This window comes from Schistocerca nitens, chromosome 7, assembly GCF_023898315.1.
Source record: "Schistocerca nitens isolate TAMUIC-IGC-003100 chromosome 7, iqSchNite1.1, whole genome shotgun sequence".
NCBI lineage: Eukaryota > Metazoa > Arthropoda > Insecta > Orthoptera > Acrididae > Schistocerca > Schistocerca nitens.
In genome coordinates, this window is record NC_064620.1 from 231225602 (window position 1) to 231242588 (window position 16987).

General features: G+C 45.2%; 1 protein-coding gene across 1 annotated transcript in view; it reads left to right on the plus strand.

Moving 5' to 3' along the window:
* Positions 1-787: 787 nt before the first annotated feature.
* The window catches only part of LOC126195121 (vesicular inhibitory amino acid transporter), a 97336-nt gene continuing 81136 nt past the window's right edge, over positions 788-16987 (plus strand). The window contains exon 1 of the mRNA XM_049933611.1: positions 788-1921. Within this exon, the coding sequence (XP_049789568.1) occupies positions 1460-1921 (462 nt within the window). The 5' untranslated portion in view covers positions 788-1459. The remainder of the gene's footprint in view (positions 1922-16987) is intronic.

Below are 16987 nucleotides of genomic sequence, written 5' to 3' on the forward strand. Positions count from 1 at the left end.
AAGTATTGTAAATAATTGTGACGATAGATCGCTAAACTGCTGTTTTTGTACAAACCGCCACTGCCTTCATACCATGAACAAATAGTGGACCGTGAACAGCGCTGACACCATAATTCTGCCGAGTTTAGAGAGTTGTGCCGAACGAAAAATGCCGCACCGCATTGCTAAATGAAATGTACTTCCGGGACGACCGAGCAAAGTCGAGTGACAGGCCGGGCGTGGGTCCGCACGCGGCCAACGCGCGCTGCACGCTCGGCCGGCCCTGGTATAGGGTGTAATGCCCGCTCGCGAACAGGGCAGCGTGTGCGTTTCGGGCAAGTATCGGGGCTGGCTTGGCGCGTCATAAGGGTGACGCAGACCGGGAGAGCGGGGGCGGAGCTACGCCACTAAATGGGACTAGCAGGGGCGCGTGGGCGTCCGCGGACGATTAACGGCGACAGAGATTGTGGGTTTTGGTGGCGCTGGCGATGAGAGAAAGGGGTGGCTAGGGGGAAGGGGGCTCGGAGGGGAGAGGAAGTAAGAGAAAGGGGCGGCGTAGGAGGCGCCGGGGTAGTGTGGAGGCGGCGGAAAGAGGGCGAAAGCGGGGGGGAGGGCGCAAGTTGCCGGTCCAGCGGCCAGGCGGCGCTGGTGGCGCGGCGGCGGCGCCATTGATCGGCCGGCCCGGCTCCACAGGAGAGGCGAGAGGCTGCGAGGCGCGAGAGCAGCTGCAGCCGCAGTGCCGTCCCGACGTCCGCGAGCTCCGCCGCCGGCCGCCCCCGCCATTCGTGCCGCCCGTCACCTCGAGCCGTCACCTCGGCCTGCCGGTGGTCGGGGAATCGTCCAGGGGTGGCCCCTGCCGCAGGCGAACGCAGACAGTGAGTAGCGACGCAACAGTGCCGGCGCCGCCGTCGGCCCCCGGTGCGCGCTAACGGCTGCCTCCGCCGCTTAACCGCCCCCGTGCGCCGCCGCAGCCGCGTAGAAATGGGTCCCGGTGTGGCGGACGAAATGAGTCCTAGCCGCGCGCTGTCCTCGGCCTTCGAGCAGCAGTGAGGAGCGTGCGAGAGCGAGGAGCGGCAGAGGCCTATCGATCTGAAAAAGGAAGCCGGCACCGCGACCGTTTGTCGAGGCACGGCGCCGCACGGCTTGCCGTTCGTGTTTCCTCCCGCTAACCCTCGACAAATCGATGTATCGGCAGCGGAGGAGGAGCAGCGGCGCGTTTAAGATCTCGTCAGCCGCGCCGCAAGTAGCAGGCACTGACAGGGAGGCGGCCCCACAGCAGTGACAGCCGGCAGGAGCAGTAGCGAGAAGAGGGTCGTATGCAGCACGTCGTCTGAACCTCGCGGGAAGCGACCGACACGCCTGTAAGAGGAGGAGCCGGGAGCGAAGAGGACGGTCGAGAAGACAGGTGGAGATAGGTAGCGGAGCGGGCACATGCTGACGTAGACTGCCCGAGAGAGACCGGTGAGCGTTACGCGGCAGGATGGCGCAGTTCGGCAGATTCCGCATCCCGACGCTGGGGGCGGCCGTCAACGTGGCGTGGGAGACGCTCAAGGCGACGGTGCCCGAGTCGAGCCCGTGCCTCGACCTGATCCGCGGCGGGGGCGGCGGCGCCGGGGGCGGCGGGGGCGCCGATCGGAGGGGCGGCGGCGGGGGCGGCGGCGGGGGCGGCGAGCGCGTGCGGTTCGCGCAGTTCGGCGGCCCGGGGGCGGCGGCCGGCGCCGAGACGACGGAGCTGGCCACCATGTCCGGCGGGCCGCAGGCCGACGGCGCCGCGCCCGCCGTCGCCGAGGACGGCTTCGGCTACCAGCGCGCCGACAGCTTCGCCAGCGTCGACTTCGCCGAGGGCGGCGGCGGGGACGGCGAGAGCGGCTACGAGGGCGGCGGCGGGAAGCACAGGATCAACGAGTGGCAGGCCGCCTGGAACGTCACCAACGCCATACAGGTAGGTAGGCCGCTGCCGCTGCCGGCGTACCTGTCTCTGCCCTGGAAGTTACAATGCAGCTTGTCTCTGCCTCTGATATTCTGGCCCTGGAGGCAGTACAATTCTCCAGACATGCACTTCACCACTACAGCAATTCGTATCACCAACACAATACACTTTTACTTCAGATCCCTACATCCACATCTACGAGCGACGATCATTAAGTAATGCAACACATTCTTTTCTTGAACAGTTTCGGTTGAAGAAATGCTGAATTTGTTGTGGAGCACTGTGGAATATTCCCGCTTCAGCCTCCATAGTTTCATGAAGTTCCGATAGGTCGCGCCGCTGTACGCAGCCTTCAAAATGGCGTCTGTAACGGAGGTGCATTCCGAGCATTGACTTTCTTTTGGCGGAAAACCGGAGCATCGCAGATATTCACAGGCACTTGCAGAACGTCTACGGAGACCTGGCAGTGAACAAAAGCACAGTGAGTCATTGGGCGAGTGTCTGCTATCATCGCAACGAGGTCGCGCAAACCTGTATGATTTTCCGCGTGCCCGCCCGATCTCCCGCTTACCGGCCTGCAATGTTGGAACGTGCGGACACTCTCATTCGAGGTGATCGACAGATCACAATCAAACACCGTTCTGCGCATCTTGGGAGATTAATGATGCAGAAGACGTTGGCTGCGACGTCAACCAGCAGAGTGGTACAGGCCTTCCTTGTAAGATGGCGTAAGGCTGTCGCAATGAACGGAGATTATGTTGAAAAATAAGGTTTTGTAGTGAAAAGAATGGAGAACAATATGGTTTATTGGAATCCCAATTAAAACGAGCCTAATTTCAGAAATAGATGTGTTGCATTACTTATTGAAAGGTCCTCGTATAATTCTTTCCTTCATTTCATTACTAACACAACGTTCTACACGTCCGCCGAATTCATCTTCACTTGTGTCATCCTCTCTGCGTGATGCAGTACCACAACTCTTTGTTCACACTCCATTATTGGACAGAACGTTCTAGTTAATTTTTTAACCTAACTGAATAATCCTCGTTCTGTCTGTCATGCTACTTTCTTGTTACGCAACACTTCGTTGCGATAAATTTCTCCTTGTATAAATTACTTCTGAAATTTTTATTTTAGGTTTTTTATGACGAAATTCTGCAATCTCCTCTCTTGTTCCCACGAACCACGGACCTTGCTTAGCTCGGTCGTGTGCCTCACTATACAGACAGCCGTACAGCAAATGTAACAACATCGGAAGATTATCTGTGGAGACAAACACGTGCTCCTTGAACGAGGGGCAGCAGACTTTTCAGAAGTTGCAGAGACAACATTTTGGATGATTGAGCTGATCTGGGTTTGTAACACAAACCAACATGGCCTTGCTGTGCTTCTACTGTCCACGGCTGAGAGCGAGGGAAACTACAGCCTTTACTTTTCCCGAGAACATGCAGATCTTCTGTGTGGACAAAACATCAATGAATCGTCTTGAGTAAAATATTCCAGAGGTAAAATAATAACCTCCATTCGAGTCTCTGGGTAGGTATTACTCACGGGGAGTCTTCATCAGGGGAAACAAAAATAGCACTCTGTGTATCGGAGCATGGATATTAATTTCACTAATTGGATTGGTAGATTTCAGAATTTAATAATAAAAAAGACAGATGTAATGGAAATTAGTGAAGTGGCGTATTAAAATCTATAGCACTTCTGGTCAAAAGAGGGTGTTCCAGAAGTGACTCTAATAATGAATAAGAAAATTGTAATGCAGGTAACCCACTACGAATAGCATAGTAAACGCTTTATCGTGACCAAGATAGATACAAAGCCAACACGCACAATAATTGTGAAAGTCTGCATGCTAAGTAGATCCACAGTTGATGATGAGATTAAAAAAAATGTATGCTTCGATAACAGAAATCACCCAGATAGGGATTAGAAGGGAGAAGAAAATTTAATTGAGATCGGGGACTGGAATACGGTACTAGGAAAAGGAAGAGGAAAAGTTGCAAGTGAATATGGACTGGGGGAACGGAATGAAAGACAAAATAGCCTGGTAAAATCCAGCGCTGAGTACAATATAATCAACGTTATCACTTACTTTAAGAATCATGAGAGGAGGATGTATAAGTGAAAGAGACTTGGGGACACTGGAACGTGGATTTTGACCATAATTTATCGCACATGAGCTGCAGAATAAAACTGAACAATTTGCAGAAGGGGGGGGGGGGGAATTACTGAGTTACACCTTGGATAGGTTGAAAGAAGCAGAGGTTTTTGAGAGTTCCAAAGGAAACATTTGGTAACTATTGACTGAAACAGGGAAAAGGAATTCAATAGAAAACGAATGGATAACTTGAGAAATGAAACAGTGAAGGGAGCACAGGATCAAATAAGCAATAAGGCAAGGCCCAGCAGACATCTTTGGATAAGACACTAGGTATTAAACCTAATAGCGGAAGGTGAAATTATAAAAATGCAGCAAATTGAGTATGCAAAAACAAATAGGTACAGATGTTTACAAAAATGAGACAGACAGAAAGTGCAAAATGGAAAAGGAAAATTGGCTGGAAGAGTAACGAAAGGCTGTAGAAGCATGAATGACTAGCGGAAAAATAGGTGCTGCCCGTAGGAAAGTTAAGGAGTAAAGAGTCCTTTTAGAATATTGTGCACATTAAGGGGACATTGTACATGAAATTCGTTGAAATTTGACATTTTCTGTTTTCTGCTCCATAATGTACTTGGGACTTCCAGAATGATATTTTCACTCTGCAGCGGAGTGTGCGCTGATATGAAACTTCCTGGCAGATTAGAACTGTGTGCCCGACCGAGACTCGAACTTGGGACCTTTGCCTTTCGCGGGCAAGTGCTCTACCAACTGAGCTACCGAAGCACGACTCACGCCCGGTACTCACAGCTTTACTTCTGCCAGTACCTCGTCTCCTACCTTCCAAACTTTACAGAAGCTCTCCTGCGAACCTTGCAGAACTAGCACTCCTGAAAGAAAGGATATTGCGGAGACATGGCTTAGCCACAGCCTGGGGGATGTTTCCAGAATGAGATTTTCACTCTGCAGCGGAGTGTGCGCTGATATGAAACTTCCTGGCAGAAGAAAACTGTGTGCCCGACCGAGACTTTCCTAACATTTTGGTATATAAGACATTAAAATCAGACAATTGTGAGACCTTCAAATAATGTCTTGAACGTTGACGAATGACTCAAATTTCGCTTCTACGCATATACTGCCACAGTTGAGCAGTCATATTTTGGGAACTACACAGTCTAGAAGGTTGTGAATTGCTTTGTTTTGTGGCCACTGCTATGTCTCAGAAGCTGGCATTGTGAATAAACAAATCAGTCCTTTGTTTCCGATACTAGTTTTCGTTGAAAGTAGCGTGATTATCGGCTATTTTTGTAGTAAGCTAACTTCTATTGCTTTTTATACGTAAATAAAATGACTAAGCGTAAAAGTAACTTCAAGATAAGCAAATTTGCGGGTAATAGATATGTGAGACCTGCATTTTCTTCTGAAGTACTTGAAAACATGGGTGCTAGCAGTGAAGGAAACCACGATAATCTTTCTGAAGTGACCACGCCCCCTAGTGCATCGAAAAGGAAAGTAACTTCAGAAACGGGTGACAGTGGCAAAAGTAATGATATTATGGGCAACGTCATTATTGATCTGCAAATCCTTGCACAAGTTCTTTCTGAAACTGTCTCTTCCTATCTTTGTAGTGATGAAGTTAAACTTTATGAAGCTATTGGAGCTGGAATAGGTGTTGTGTCTAAATTAATTATTAAATGTCAGAAGTGCAAAATCGAAAAAGCATTTCATACTTCATCAAAGTGTTCAGATAATGAATTGTATGAAACTAATGTGAGACTGTTCTACGGCCTTAGATGCATTGGTAAAGGTGCAAGGGCTGGTAATGTTCTCTGCACTTTGTTGAATTTGCCAAAACCACCTTCTAGGTATACGAAATATGTAACAGTAATTGGGGACTCTGTAAATGCTGTGGCTGAAGATTCAATGGTTGCTGCTACATCAGAAGCTGTTGAAAATAATGAGGGTGACATACACATCAGCAGTGCTGTGGATGAATGCTGGCAAAAGTGTGGGTTTAGTTCTAAAAATGGTTTTACATCTGCAATAAGTATTGACACTGAAAAAGTTTTGGATTTTGAGGTCCTCAGTAAGTATTGCCAAGGTTGTACAGTGAACCAGAAGAAGAGATTACTTCATAAGCAGCAGTGTATAAAAAATTATGATGGCACAAGTGGAGGAATGGAGGTAAAAGGAGCAGTTAACATTTTCCAGCGTTCGCAGGAGGAGAGAGGTGTCAGATATGTGAATTACAGGTGATGGAGACAGCAAGGCTTTCATTGCAGTGCAAAACAGTAAGCCATATGATGTTCCTATACAAAAACTTGAGTGTGTAGGACATATCAAGAGAAGGATGTGATCACGTCTGTGTAACCTAAAAATCAAGCTGAGCAACACAAAACTGTCTGATGACAAGACAATAAAATGTGCTGGAAGACTGACGGACAAAGTAATTGACGAATTACAGGAATATTATGGGAAGGCCAATAGAGGTAACTGTGACAATTTAGAGAAGATGAAAAGAGCTGTCTGGAGCACTTTCTTTCATCGAATATCAACCGATGAAAAGCCATGTCATGCTTTGTGTCCACTTCCACCAAACACTTGGTGTAAATATAGGCAAGTTTAATTTTCTGGCACCCTGCATGAATTTACACATAAACATTCTCTTCCTTTGTCAATAATGGAGGAAATCAAACCTATTTACAGACATTTGGCAAATCCTGAGCAACTAAAGAAGTGTTTACATGGGAAGAATAAAATGGTTCAAATGGCTCTGAGCACTATGGGACTTAACTTCTGAGGTCATCAGTCCCCTAGAACTTAGAACTACTTAAACCTAACTAATCTAAGGACATCACACACATCCATGCCCGAGGCAGGATTCGAACCTGCGACCGTAGCGGTCGCGCGGTTCCAGACTGTAGCGCCTAGAACCGCTCGGCCACCCTGGCCGGCTTACATGGGAAGACCCAGAATGTGAATGAGTCCTTCAATGATGTTGTGTGGTGCTGTGTGCCTAAAAATCCATTTGTTGGCCTTATGACTCTAAAGTTATCAGTGTCTGATGCTGTAATAACTTTTAATGGTGGAAACTATGTAAGACTTAAGGTTCTGGAGAAGTTAGGGGTAAGATTTGGACAGAACACAGTTGAAGGACTGCGGGAACTGGATGAGCTTCGTGTACGTGAAGCAGAGTTAGCTGCTCAGAAAATGACAAAAGAAGCAAGAAAGAAAAGGAGGGGGCTAACACTGGGCTGTTGTGACACTGAAGAAGACATAAGCTATGGGCCAGGGCAATTCTAGTGCATAAAAGACACAGAAATGTAAGTCTGTATAAGAATTTGTAATTAAAAATTTAAACCTCAATATCTCTGAACTACATTTTTTGCAATAAATTACCCGTTTTCCAAAAAAGTACTCATGGTAGAGACATGAAATTTTCACAGCATGCCAAGTGTGAGATTCAACAAACATGGAACTAGAATAATTAAAATATCCTGAGTTGTTAAGTTTCTATGTTCATTTATTTACAAAATTCTGTCAAAATAGTGAGTGTTTGAAAAAAAAAAAGATAACATGCCCCACAATATAATTTTAGTAATAATTCTATTTCGGTGTATCTAGAAAGGTGCATTCAATAATTATGTACAATTGTAAGTTGGTGTCTTAAAACGTTTCCAAGATAATGGCTCAAAAAATTCTATAATTTAACATTGGCGCCATAGGACATCCAATGTCACCTTAAAAGATCAGAGGGAAAATCAATACTAAGCACAGAAGGGAAGGCTGAAAAATGTAAGGAGTATATCAGGGGTCTATATAAAGGAAATATATTTGAAGACAATATTGTTGAAAGAAAAGAGAAAGTAGACGAAGATGAGGGATATGATACTGAGAGAAGAATTTGACACGGTACTGAAAGAGCCAATTCGATACAAGTCACTGGAGTAGACGGCATTCCTCTAGAATTATCGACTTCCTTGGGAGAGCCAGCCATGACAAAACTGTTTCACCATGAGACAAGCAGAATACCATCAGACTTCAATGCGACCAACGTCTTTGTTCGGCGACAACGTGCAATAACCTCTCACAGGCGGCAGCTGGCAGCACCAGCAGTGGAAGGTACATAAAGCGTGTCGGGGAAACACGGAAAACTGCGCAATCGTTATTATAATGAGGGAATGGAACGTTTTATCTGACGTCCAAAGAGCGTGATGACTGGCTTTCGTGCCATGGGTGGAAGTACTTGGGAAACGGCCAATTTTGTAAACTGTTTTCATGATTAAAGTGTACCGTGCATGGTAAAATGGCGCTAAGCAAAACCGGAGCCAAGGCAACTGTGGTACATTATGGGCCATAGGTGACAGGGGGGAATGATCGCAACGGAGATGCATACACACGAGTAGACGTGCAACTGACTGCGCGGATGAACAGAGGGGCTAACAACAGCGTCTCCTCAACTGTTGTTCAGCGCCCATGCTGACTGATGTTAATTGGCGATGAAGGCTGGTATTTGCACGCCAATATTGCAACTGAATGTCCATTAAGTGGCGACAGGTTTTCTTTTAGGGTGACAGATGGCCATTGGCGTGTACGGTATGAAACGTCTGAACGCAATCATCTGCAACAATCGTCTGAATGATCCCAACTAGAGGAGGGAGCGTTATAGTCTGGGGAATGGTTTCGTGGCATTCTCTGGGTGGTCTCGTCATACTGGAAGGCACAGTGGATCAATAAATGTATGCTCTGTCATTGGGGACCATGTCCATCCCTACATGCAGATCTTTTTCACTCGACACGATGGCATCTACCAGCAGGACAGTGCAACGTGTCACACAGTTCACGGGGTGTGTGCCTGCTTCGAAGAGCACCAGGATGAGTTCATCGAATTCTCCTGTTCACTAAACTCCCCATATTTAAAACCAATAGAGAATCTTTTGGGATCACCTCGCTTGGGCTGTTCGCACCAAGAGTCCTCGACCGAGAAACCTAGCGCAGCTGGCCGGGAACGCCCCAAATCCCTGACGATACCTTCCAGAACCTCTTGACATTCTTCCCGCATGTTTCGCCGCGGTTCGCACTGCAGAAGGTGGTTATTCAGGTTTTGGACAGGTGGTCACATTACTCTGACTGGACAGTATGTTATACTGCAGGGGAACAAGTCTTGGTCAGTTCAGGTGTAGGCTTTACTGTGATCAAGAAAATTAGAACCATTTTTACAGATACTGAAGTAATATCAGACAAAATAAAGAGACTTTCATTCAAAATAAACAAAAGATATTCCATGGAAATCATTCAAATCCGTGCACTAATGTGCTGTACTCTGAAAAGAAGGTAGACATTGTCTACGAGGAGTTACAGAAACTTACAAATAGCAGAAAATCCCTCAACAAAATCTCAATGGAAGATTGTAACCAGAAAGTAAGATCCTTCAGGTGAATGATTCGAATATGTTATGAGAAGTAACGCTGACCTTACGTTTGTAAAAGTTGCCAAGAGGAGCAATATACTTTCCTTAAAGCTTTTTCTCATAGGAAAAGCGCTAGAAATTAGGCTCGTCAAGAAACAAACGGAAGTTAAAATGAAATTAACTTGTTTGTATTAGATAACATAAGAAATGGTACAGGATGCGATGATCTTAACCCGTTTTAAAACATAATGTGATCACAGAGTCGTAAACAACAGAACAGAAACAGATAAAAGTAACACATTTATTAGGTAGGAAATAAGAGATGGTGATTATGAGAATTCAGTTACGCAAAAACCTCAGCATCTTAGGAAATGAAAGTTATACACAGACAAAAGCAGCAGTTATTTAGTGAAATTACTTATGAAGGCAGTGAAAGATGTTGCATGAATAAAGAAAAGAAAATCTCGAATGGAAGAAGGCTACGACTGAAGAGAAGGTGAGAGTTTAGAGCAGTCCATAAGAGGAACACGAAACAATATGCTAACTTAAGAAGAACTATTTGGTAGTACCTTCGAAAGAATGCAAGAAGGTGTAATGAGGAAAATTTGGTAAGAGAAGTAACCGAATACAATGAAACGTTTTTCTGCAGCCTCTTCATCTCAGAGTAACACTTGTATAGGAAGCCCCCAATTATTTGTTGTATATATTCCGATTTCTGTTTCCCCTCCCAATCATCCTGCCTCTTCTCGTAATCAGTGCTTCCTACACATTTCTTTCCTCGTCTTTTCTGCAAAGAACCTACTCATTCTTCATTTAATAAGTTCATTTAATTTTCAGTATATTTCTGCAACTTCATCTTTGGATATGTATCGGCAACTGGATGGTTGCGACCACATGACATACTTCACCCCGTCCATCGCTATGATATTAGGCATTCAACGTTCTTCTGTTACACAAAGCTCAAACCTTCTAGCCTCTTACTTCCCAGTTTGCCCACAGTCCATGAATCACTTTGACACAGCGGTGAGCTCTACATTTTCAGAAATTTCGTCCTCAGATGAACGCCTAAGTTTGACACCAGCAAATGCCCTCTTTGCCTGGTTTAGTTTTGTATATCCCCTGCTTTAGAGGTAGCAGAGTTTCTTCAGTTCGTTCTAAGTAGTCCCCAATTTTGATGTTAAGTTTTTCTGTAATCTCTCTTTTACTAATCTTGATTACTTTCGTATTTCTTCAGTTTGCTCTCAGTCCATACTCTGTGCTCATAGGACTGTTCGTTGTGTTCGATCCGCTGCAGAATTATGGAACATGTTTTATGCTCACGTACTGTGACGTTTTTGGAGAATGAAAATTTCCCCTGTAAAAGTCCCCATGGATTCCGAAAACAGAAAGCTTGCGAAACTCAGCTTACTCTGCTCCTCAGTGAGATAAAGAGCCCCGAGACAAGGGCGCTGATGTAGATGCCGTGTTCCTTGACGTCATGAAAGCGTTTGAGACCGTCCCGCACTGCCGTTTAGTGAAAGAAATACGAGCTTACCGAGTATCGGAACAGTTCTGAGACTCGATTCAAGACCTCCTTGCAGATACAACTCAACATTGCACAGTAAATAAAATTAAAGACAAAACTGTGCAGATATTCCAAACGTTTTGTAGATGTTTGTGTAGCTCAATAGATGAATCAGAGAAAAACCAGATAATTAGTAATGAAAATAACGACATTCCAGAAGTAATGCCAGATGAGACTATAAAACCATTTAAGATGTAAGTAAAGGTAAGACGGTTGTAGATGAAGGTGTTTGAATAAAAATGGGTAAATCTGGAAGCAAAAGTAACGCAAAAGGAACTTGTTAATTTGTTTACAGAAATTCATAGGAGAAAGATAATTCGCTAAAGCAAGAACAGTGCTGTAATTCTCCTACTTCACAAGAAAGGAAAAATACGAGGCGCAGAATAACTGGACACCCGATAGCCTCTGCAACATAAACGAAATCATCACCGGCCGCGCTGGAAACACGCTGGATTTTATTCAGTCAAAACAACAGGTCGGCTTTACACGTAAATGTAGCGCAACAGACCATGTGAATGTTGCGAATGAAATTATAAAATGGAAGAAATGATTGTCAATCACCACTTTAGCAGGGATTCGTAGGTTTTGAAAAATCATTTCGACTCAGTGTCAACAAAGTCTATACCAGCATCCATGACTGGTAATGGAGGAAAAAAAAGTCTTACGAACATGTGTCCGGAAATGCATCGTTGCCACTGTAGATGGTGCTGACGAATGAAACTTCCTCTGACCGCGTGCCGTATTCTGCTTGTGTGCTGCAGGCTGTGTGGATTGACGCAGCGTACTGTAAGCAGCAGGCTGGTCTGGTATTTATGTCGGGAAGAAGCGAAGACGATGATTGTGTAAGGCCAAGCAGGTGGAAATAGTCGAGAGGCAGCATGGCTATACCAAAAAAAGTATCCCGACAGACAACCAACCACATGACACAACATTCCAGGCGTTTGTGTGATCATGGCTCCTTTCAGATAGGCACATAATCGTAATTTGACTTACACCAGCGGGCCACTTTCCTGGAGCTTATGCTAGAGTTCATCTCAGTTGTTGTTGTTGTTGTGCTCCTCAGTCCTGAGACTGGTTTGATGCAGCTCTCCAGGCTACTCTATCCCGTGCAAGCTTCTTCATCTCCCAGTACCTACTGCAGCCTACATCCTTCTGAATCTGCTTAGTGTATTCATCTCTTGGTCTCCCTCTACGATTTTTACCCTCCATGCTGCCCTCCAATACTAAACTGATGATCCCTCGATGTCTCAGAACATGTCCTACCAACCGATCCCTTCTTCTAGTCAAGTTGTGCCACAAGCTCCTCTTCTCCCCAATTCTATTCAATACCTCCTCATTAGTTATGTGATCTACCCATCTAATCTTCAGCATTTTTCTGTAGCACCACATTTCGAAAGCTTCTATTCTCTTCTTGTCTACACTATTTATCGTCCACGTTTCACTTCCATACATGGCTACACTCCATACAAATACTTTCAGAAACGACTTCCTGACATTTAAATCTATACTCGATCTTAACAAATTTTTCATCTTCAGAAACGCTTTCCTTGCCATTGCCAGTCTAAATTTTATATCCTCTCTACTTCGACCATCATCAGTTATTTTGCTCCCCAAATAGCAAAACTCCTTTACTACTTTAAGTGTCTCATTTCCTAATCTAATTCCCTCAGCATCACCCGACTTAATTCGACTACATTCCATTATCCTCGTTTTCCTTTTGTTGATGTTCATCTTATACCCTCCTTTCAAGACACTATCCAATCCGTTCAACTGCTCTTCCAACTCCTTTGCTGCCTCTGACAGAATTACAAACTCATCGGCGAACCTAAAAGTTTTCATTTCTTCTCCATGGATTTTAATACCTACTCCGAACTTTGCTTTTGTTTCCTTTACTGCTTGCTCAATATACAGATTGAATAACATCGGGGAGAGGCTACAACCCTGTCTCACTCCCTTCCCAACCACTGCTTCCCTTTCATACCCCTCGACTCTTATAACTGCCATCTGCTTTCTGTACAAATTGTAAATAGCCTTTCGCTCCCTGTATTTTACCCCTGCCACCTTCAGAATTTGAAAGAGAGTAATCCAATCAACATTGTCAAAAGCTTTCTCTACGTCTACAAATGCTAGTCTCAGTATGCTGTACAATCCGGTCCTCCAAATCTGGTGTACGCACAGTCACCGCTTCCCTACACGTTCGTCTGTCTGAAAGGTTCCATGATCACACAAACGCCCAAAAACGACTTGAAATGTTGTGTGATGTGGTTGGTGTCTGTGACGGTACTTGTTTTGGTGCAGCCTTGCTGCCTCTCGATCGATTCCAACTGCTTGGCCATAGACAAACACCATCTCGGCTTGTTCCCGAACGTCTCACTGGGCCGTCAGTACTCTGGACGCCTCGAATCATTTGAAAAAGAAGGAAAATCGGAACTCGTTGGAGGACAGGCCAGGCCTTCAATCAGCCAACGCCCAGTGCCTGTGTTGTCTGGCCCTCTGAAGGCGAACAGCTGTGCCACTATACCCGTCTCCACATGTCCACTGCATGCAGTTCCCTTCGCAATACTCGTTCAGAAGCTGGTTTAGACAGATCCGCATCAACTTACAGCAGAAATTCCTGTCGTAAATGAAACCGACTTTCGTTGACGCGGAGTGATACTCGTCTTCGGTCCCTGTACGTTAGGATCTTTTTTGCGATTGCTGCTCTATCGCCGTGTTACACTTCACTGCTTACGTCAGCTGTGGAAGTTCATACGGTCTCCTCGTACTAGTTCTACTCTAGCTCCATAGTGTGTGGCGTGCTCTTTTAAGAGGCTCAAATAGTTCAAATGGCTCTGAGCACTATGGGACTCAACATCTGAGGTCATCAGTCCCCTAGAACTTAGAACTACTTAAACCTAACTAACCTAAGGAATCACACACATCCATGCCCAAGGCAGGATTCGAACCTGCGACCGTAGCGGTCCCGCGGTTCCAAACTGAAGCGCTTAGAACCGCACGGCCACAACGGCCTGCTCTTTTAAGAGGGTCGCTAATATTTTGTTCAGTGAGATTATTTGGGAAAGAGGCCAGTCCTGCAGAACAGGGAAATCTACAAGAGGTATTGAAGTTAAATACCTATGCCTTATCGCCCACACCGCTGCACACATACTCTCAGTGCCGCCGAGAGCCAGGACTGGGCCCGGGGCAAGATGTGTGATTGAGTCCCATCTCCAAATAGAGAAGCCCAATTTTATTGTTATTTTGAAGAACGTTTGACATGATTTAAACGTAGTGCAATCAGGGGACTATTGGAGATACACAAAAAATGTTCACTGGCATGAAATTTGAGTAAATATAATTTCTTCCTAGACATTAGGCGTATCTTCACAGATGCAATCGGTCAATGCACGGCACTGCATGGTACCAATATATTCCAAAATGCCGCGCGCAAAAATTCTATTTTTCAGGGGGTCATACCTCGTATTCTATTGATGACAGAGATAATGGGTCAACTCTTTTGGATAGCCCGCGGCCTAGCGATCATTTGTATCCCTATCGGAAGAATTGATATACCGTAGCTATCCTACAATACAGGGTCAAAATTTAAACTTTGCACACTTCCTCTAGCCCAGGGGAATTGAGCAAATCGGTAGGCTCTTTTGCTTTAGATGTGTGGATCTAACGTGGTTTACAAAATCATTATTTGTTAATGGGCGATTCCTGAGAAAACTCCGAAAAACCACGGTTTTTGGGTACGAAAAGTGCCAGTTGTGGGGTGGTCACTTCTATAATTTCCGTTCATGGCAGACCGTCGAAAATTTTGCTGTATGTTCTTAAGATGATATTCTCGCGAAAATTCGAAATTTTTTCGAAATCATTATGAGTTACCAAGATCCAGAGTTTCAAATTCGTCGTACTTATGCAGCAAAATATGCACCTGATATCTGGTCTGAGGCGTAAATGTAGTTTTAATAGATATTAAAAACACATGGCAAGGGTTCTAAGGTCATTGCAAGAATTATGCGGTCACAGAACTATGTTTTTCGTCAGCACTTCTCACCAATAAAACTTTATGAAGCACTGTCTCTGTATAACAGTCACTTTACGCCTGTACAAATATGACCAAAGTGGTACGGCAGTGAGAAAAGAAATGGTCTAAAAAGGGCCTTAACATGCCTAAAAATAACTTAAAACGACAGTCAAAAATTACGTAAAACCGGAAAGATTGCAAATTCAGTAAATTTTTCGATGAAATGCGATCGATGAACAAAGTTCTGGGAAAAAGGCAAAGCAAACGAATTTGTATCAGTCTTATATTACGCGCACTTATTTTTTGTTCATAATATTTATCAATGTACGTACATGGGTCGAAGTATATAAATAAACTGTCAAAACTTTACTGATCTATGGAATTAGTTTTATGAAACAGCATTCGCTGCTGTAGCAGGGGAAAGAAAGGAAGCAGCGGAAAAATGCTCGTACTGGACCACAAAAGGGCGAATATATTCCTGCCGAAGAGAATGATTGGGGAACCAGCTGCCTCAATGCTCATTCTGCCTTCCTCACCAAAAATTTCGGCGATCGTAGTGGAGATAGTACCAGTGGGAGAGAAAGAGAGAAGAGACAGGGATGGTAGTCCAGACAGAGAGGGTCAGTGAAAGAGAAAGAGAGATGGATGATGACAATAGCAGTAGCACTCAAAGGGAGAGGAGACATAGATGGTCAGTGGGAGACAGTGGCAGTAAAAGATAAAGAAAGATGCATGGAGATAAAAGGAGAGGGACGAAAAGAGAGAGGAAGCTGTGGAAATGTAAAAGAGAGATGGGTGGACACCATACATACGCTCAAGAGAGGGGGGGGGGGTGTTCTGGACCCTCCCAGACCGGCGAAGTTTAACGCGTAGGTACAGGGCAGGGTGAATTTTGGACCGAAATTTTAAGCACGAGGTTATAGGGGAAAATATAAGTTTACCCTCCCCTCCTGCTCCCCCCCCCCCAGAATTTTTGTGCTGCCAAGCCGGCCGATGTGGCCGAGCGGTTCTAGGCGCTTCAGTCCGAAACCGCTCTGCTACTATGGTCGCAGGTTTGAATCCTGCCTCGGGCATGGATGTGTGCGATGTCCTTAGTTTAGTTAGGTGTAAGTAGTTCTAAGTTCTAGGGGACTGATGACCTCAGATGTTAAGTCCCAGAGTGCTCAGAGCCATTTGAACCTTTTTTTGTGCTGCCAAGCTAGGTCGAAGACAGTAGCAGTAGCGAAGAAAGACAAAAGGAAACACGTCTATGTAAGAGGAGACAGTGGCAGTAGAATGCAGAAAACTGATATGACTTACAACCTTAGAAGTTCGGTTTCAGGTGCTGCTCAGCAATGAATTAATATAAAATTTATGTATGCTGAATTTAATTTAATTTTTTAAATTGGTTTAATTTACCTTGTCCACGGCTCGAGGTCGTGCGGTAGCGTTCTCGCTTCCCGCGCCCGGGTTCCCGGGTTCGATTCCCGGCGGGGCCAGGGATTTTCTCTGCCTCGTGATGACTGGGTGTTGTATGATGTCCTTAGGTTAGTTAGGTTTAAGTAGTTCTAAGTTCTAGATGACTGATGACCATAGATGTTAAGTCCCATAGTGCTCAGAGCCATTTGAACCATTTTTAATTTACTTTCACTTCACCTTAAAACAAAAGGATAAGTACTATAGTGAATTATACATTTAAGGGGGGTCTGGTGGCAGTAACGCTGCGATATGGAACATTTCGTTTCATGGCGCGACCACACATTTCACTAGAGCGATACCAGAGCACTCGCATATAAACCGCCATGAGTCGTGCAATGGGGAGGGCATTATAACCTACCTACATGAAGCACTGTCAATGCCGCTTTACGAGCCTCGCATTCAGGAGGTGTTTGAATCATAGCTTTAAAGGCTGGTTGTCTTGCCAAATTATATTCAGTTTCCAAGGTTCCCGAATATGTGAGATGTTGCTGATGCATAGTTGATCTGAGAAATCTTTTACCACGAGCCAGAGT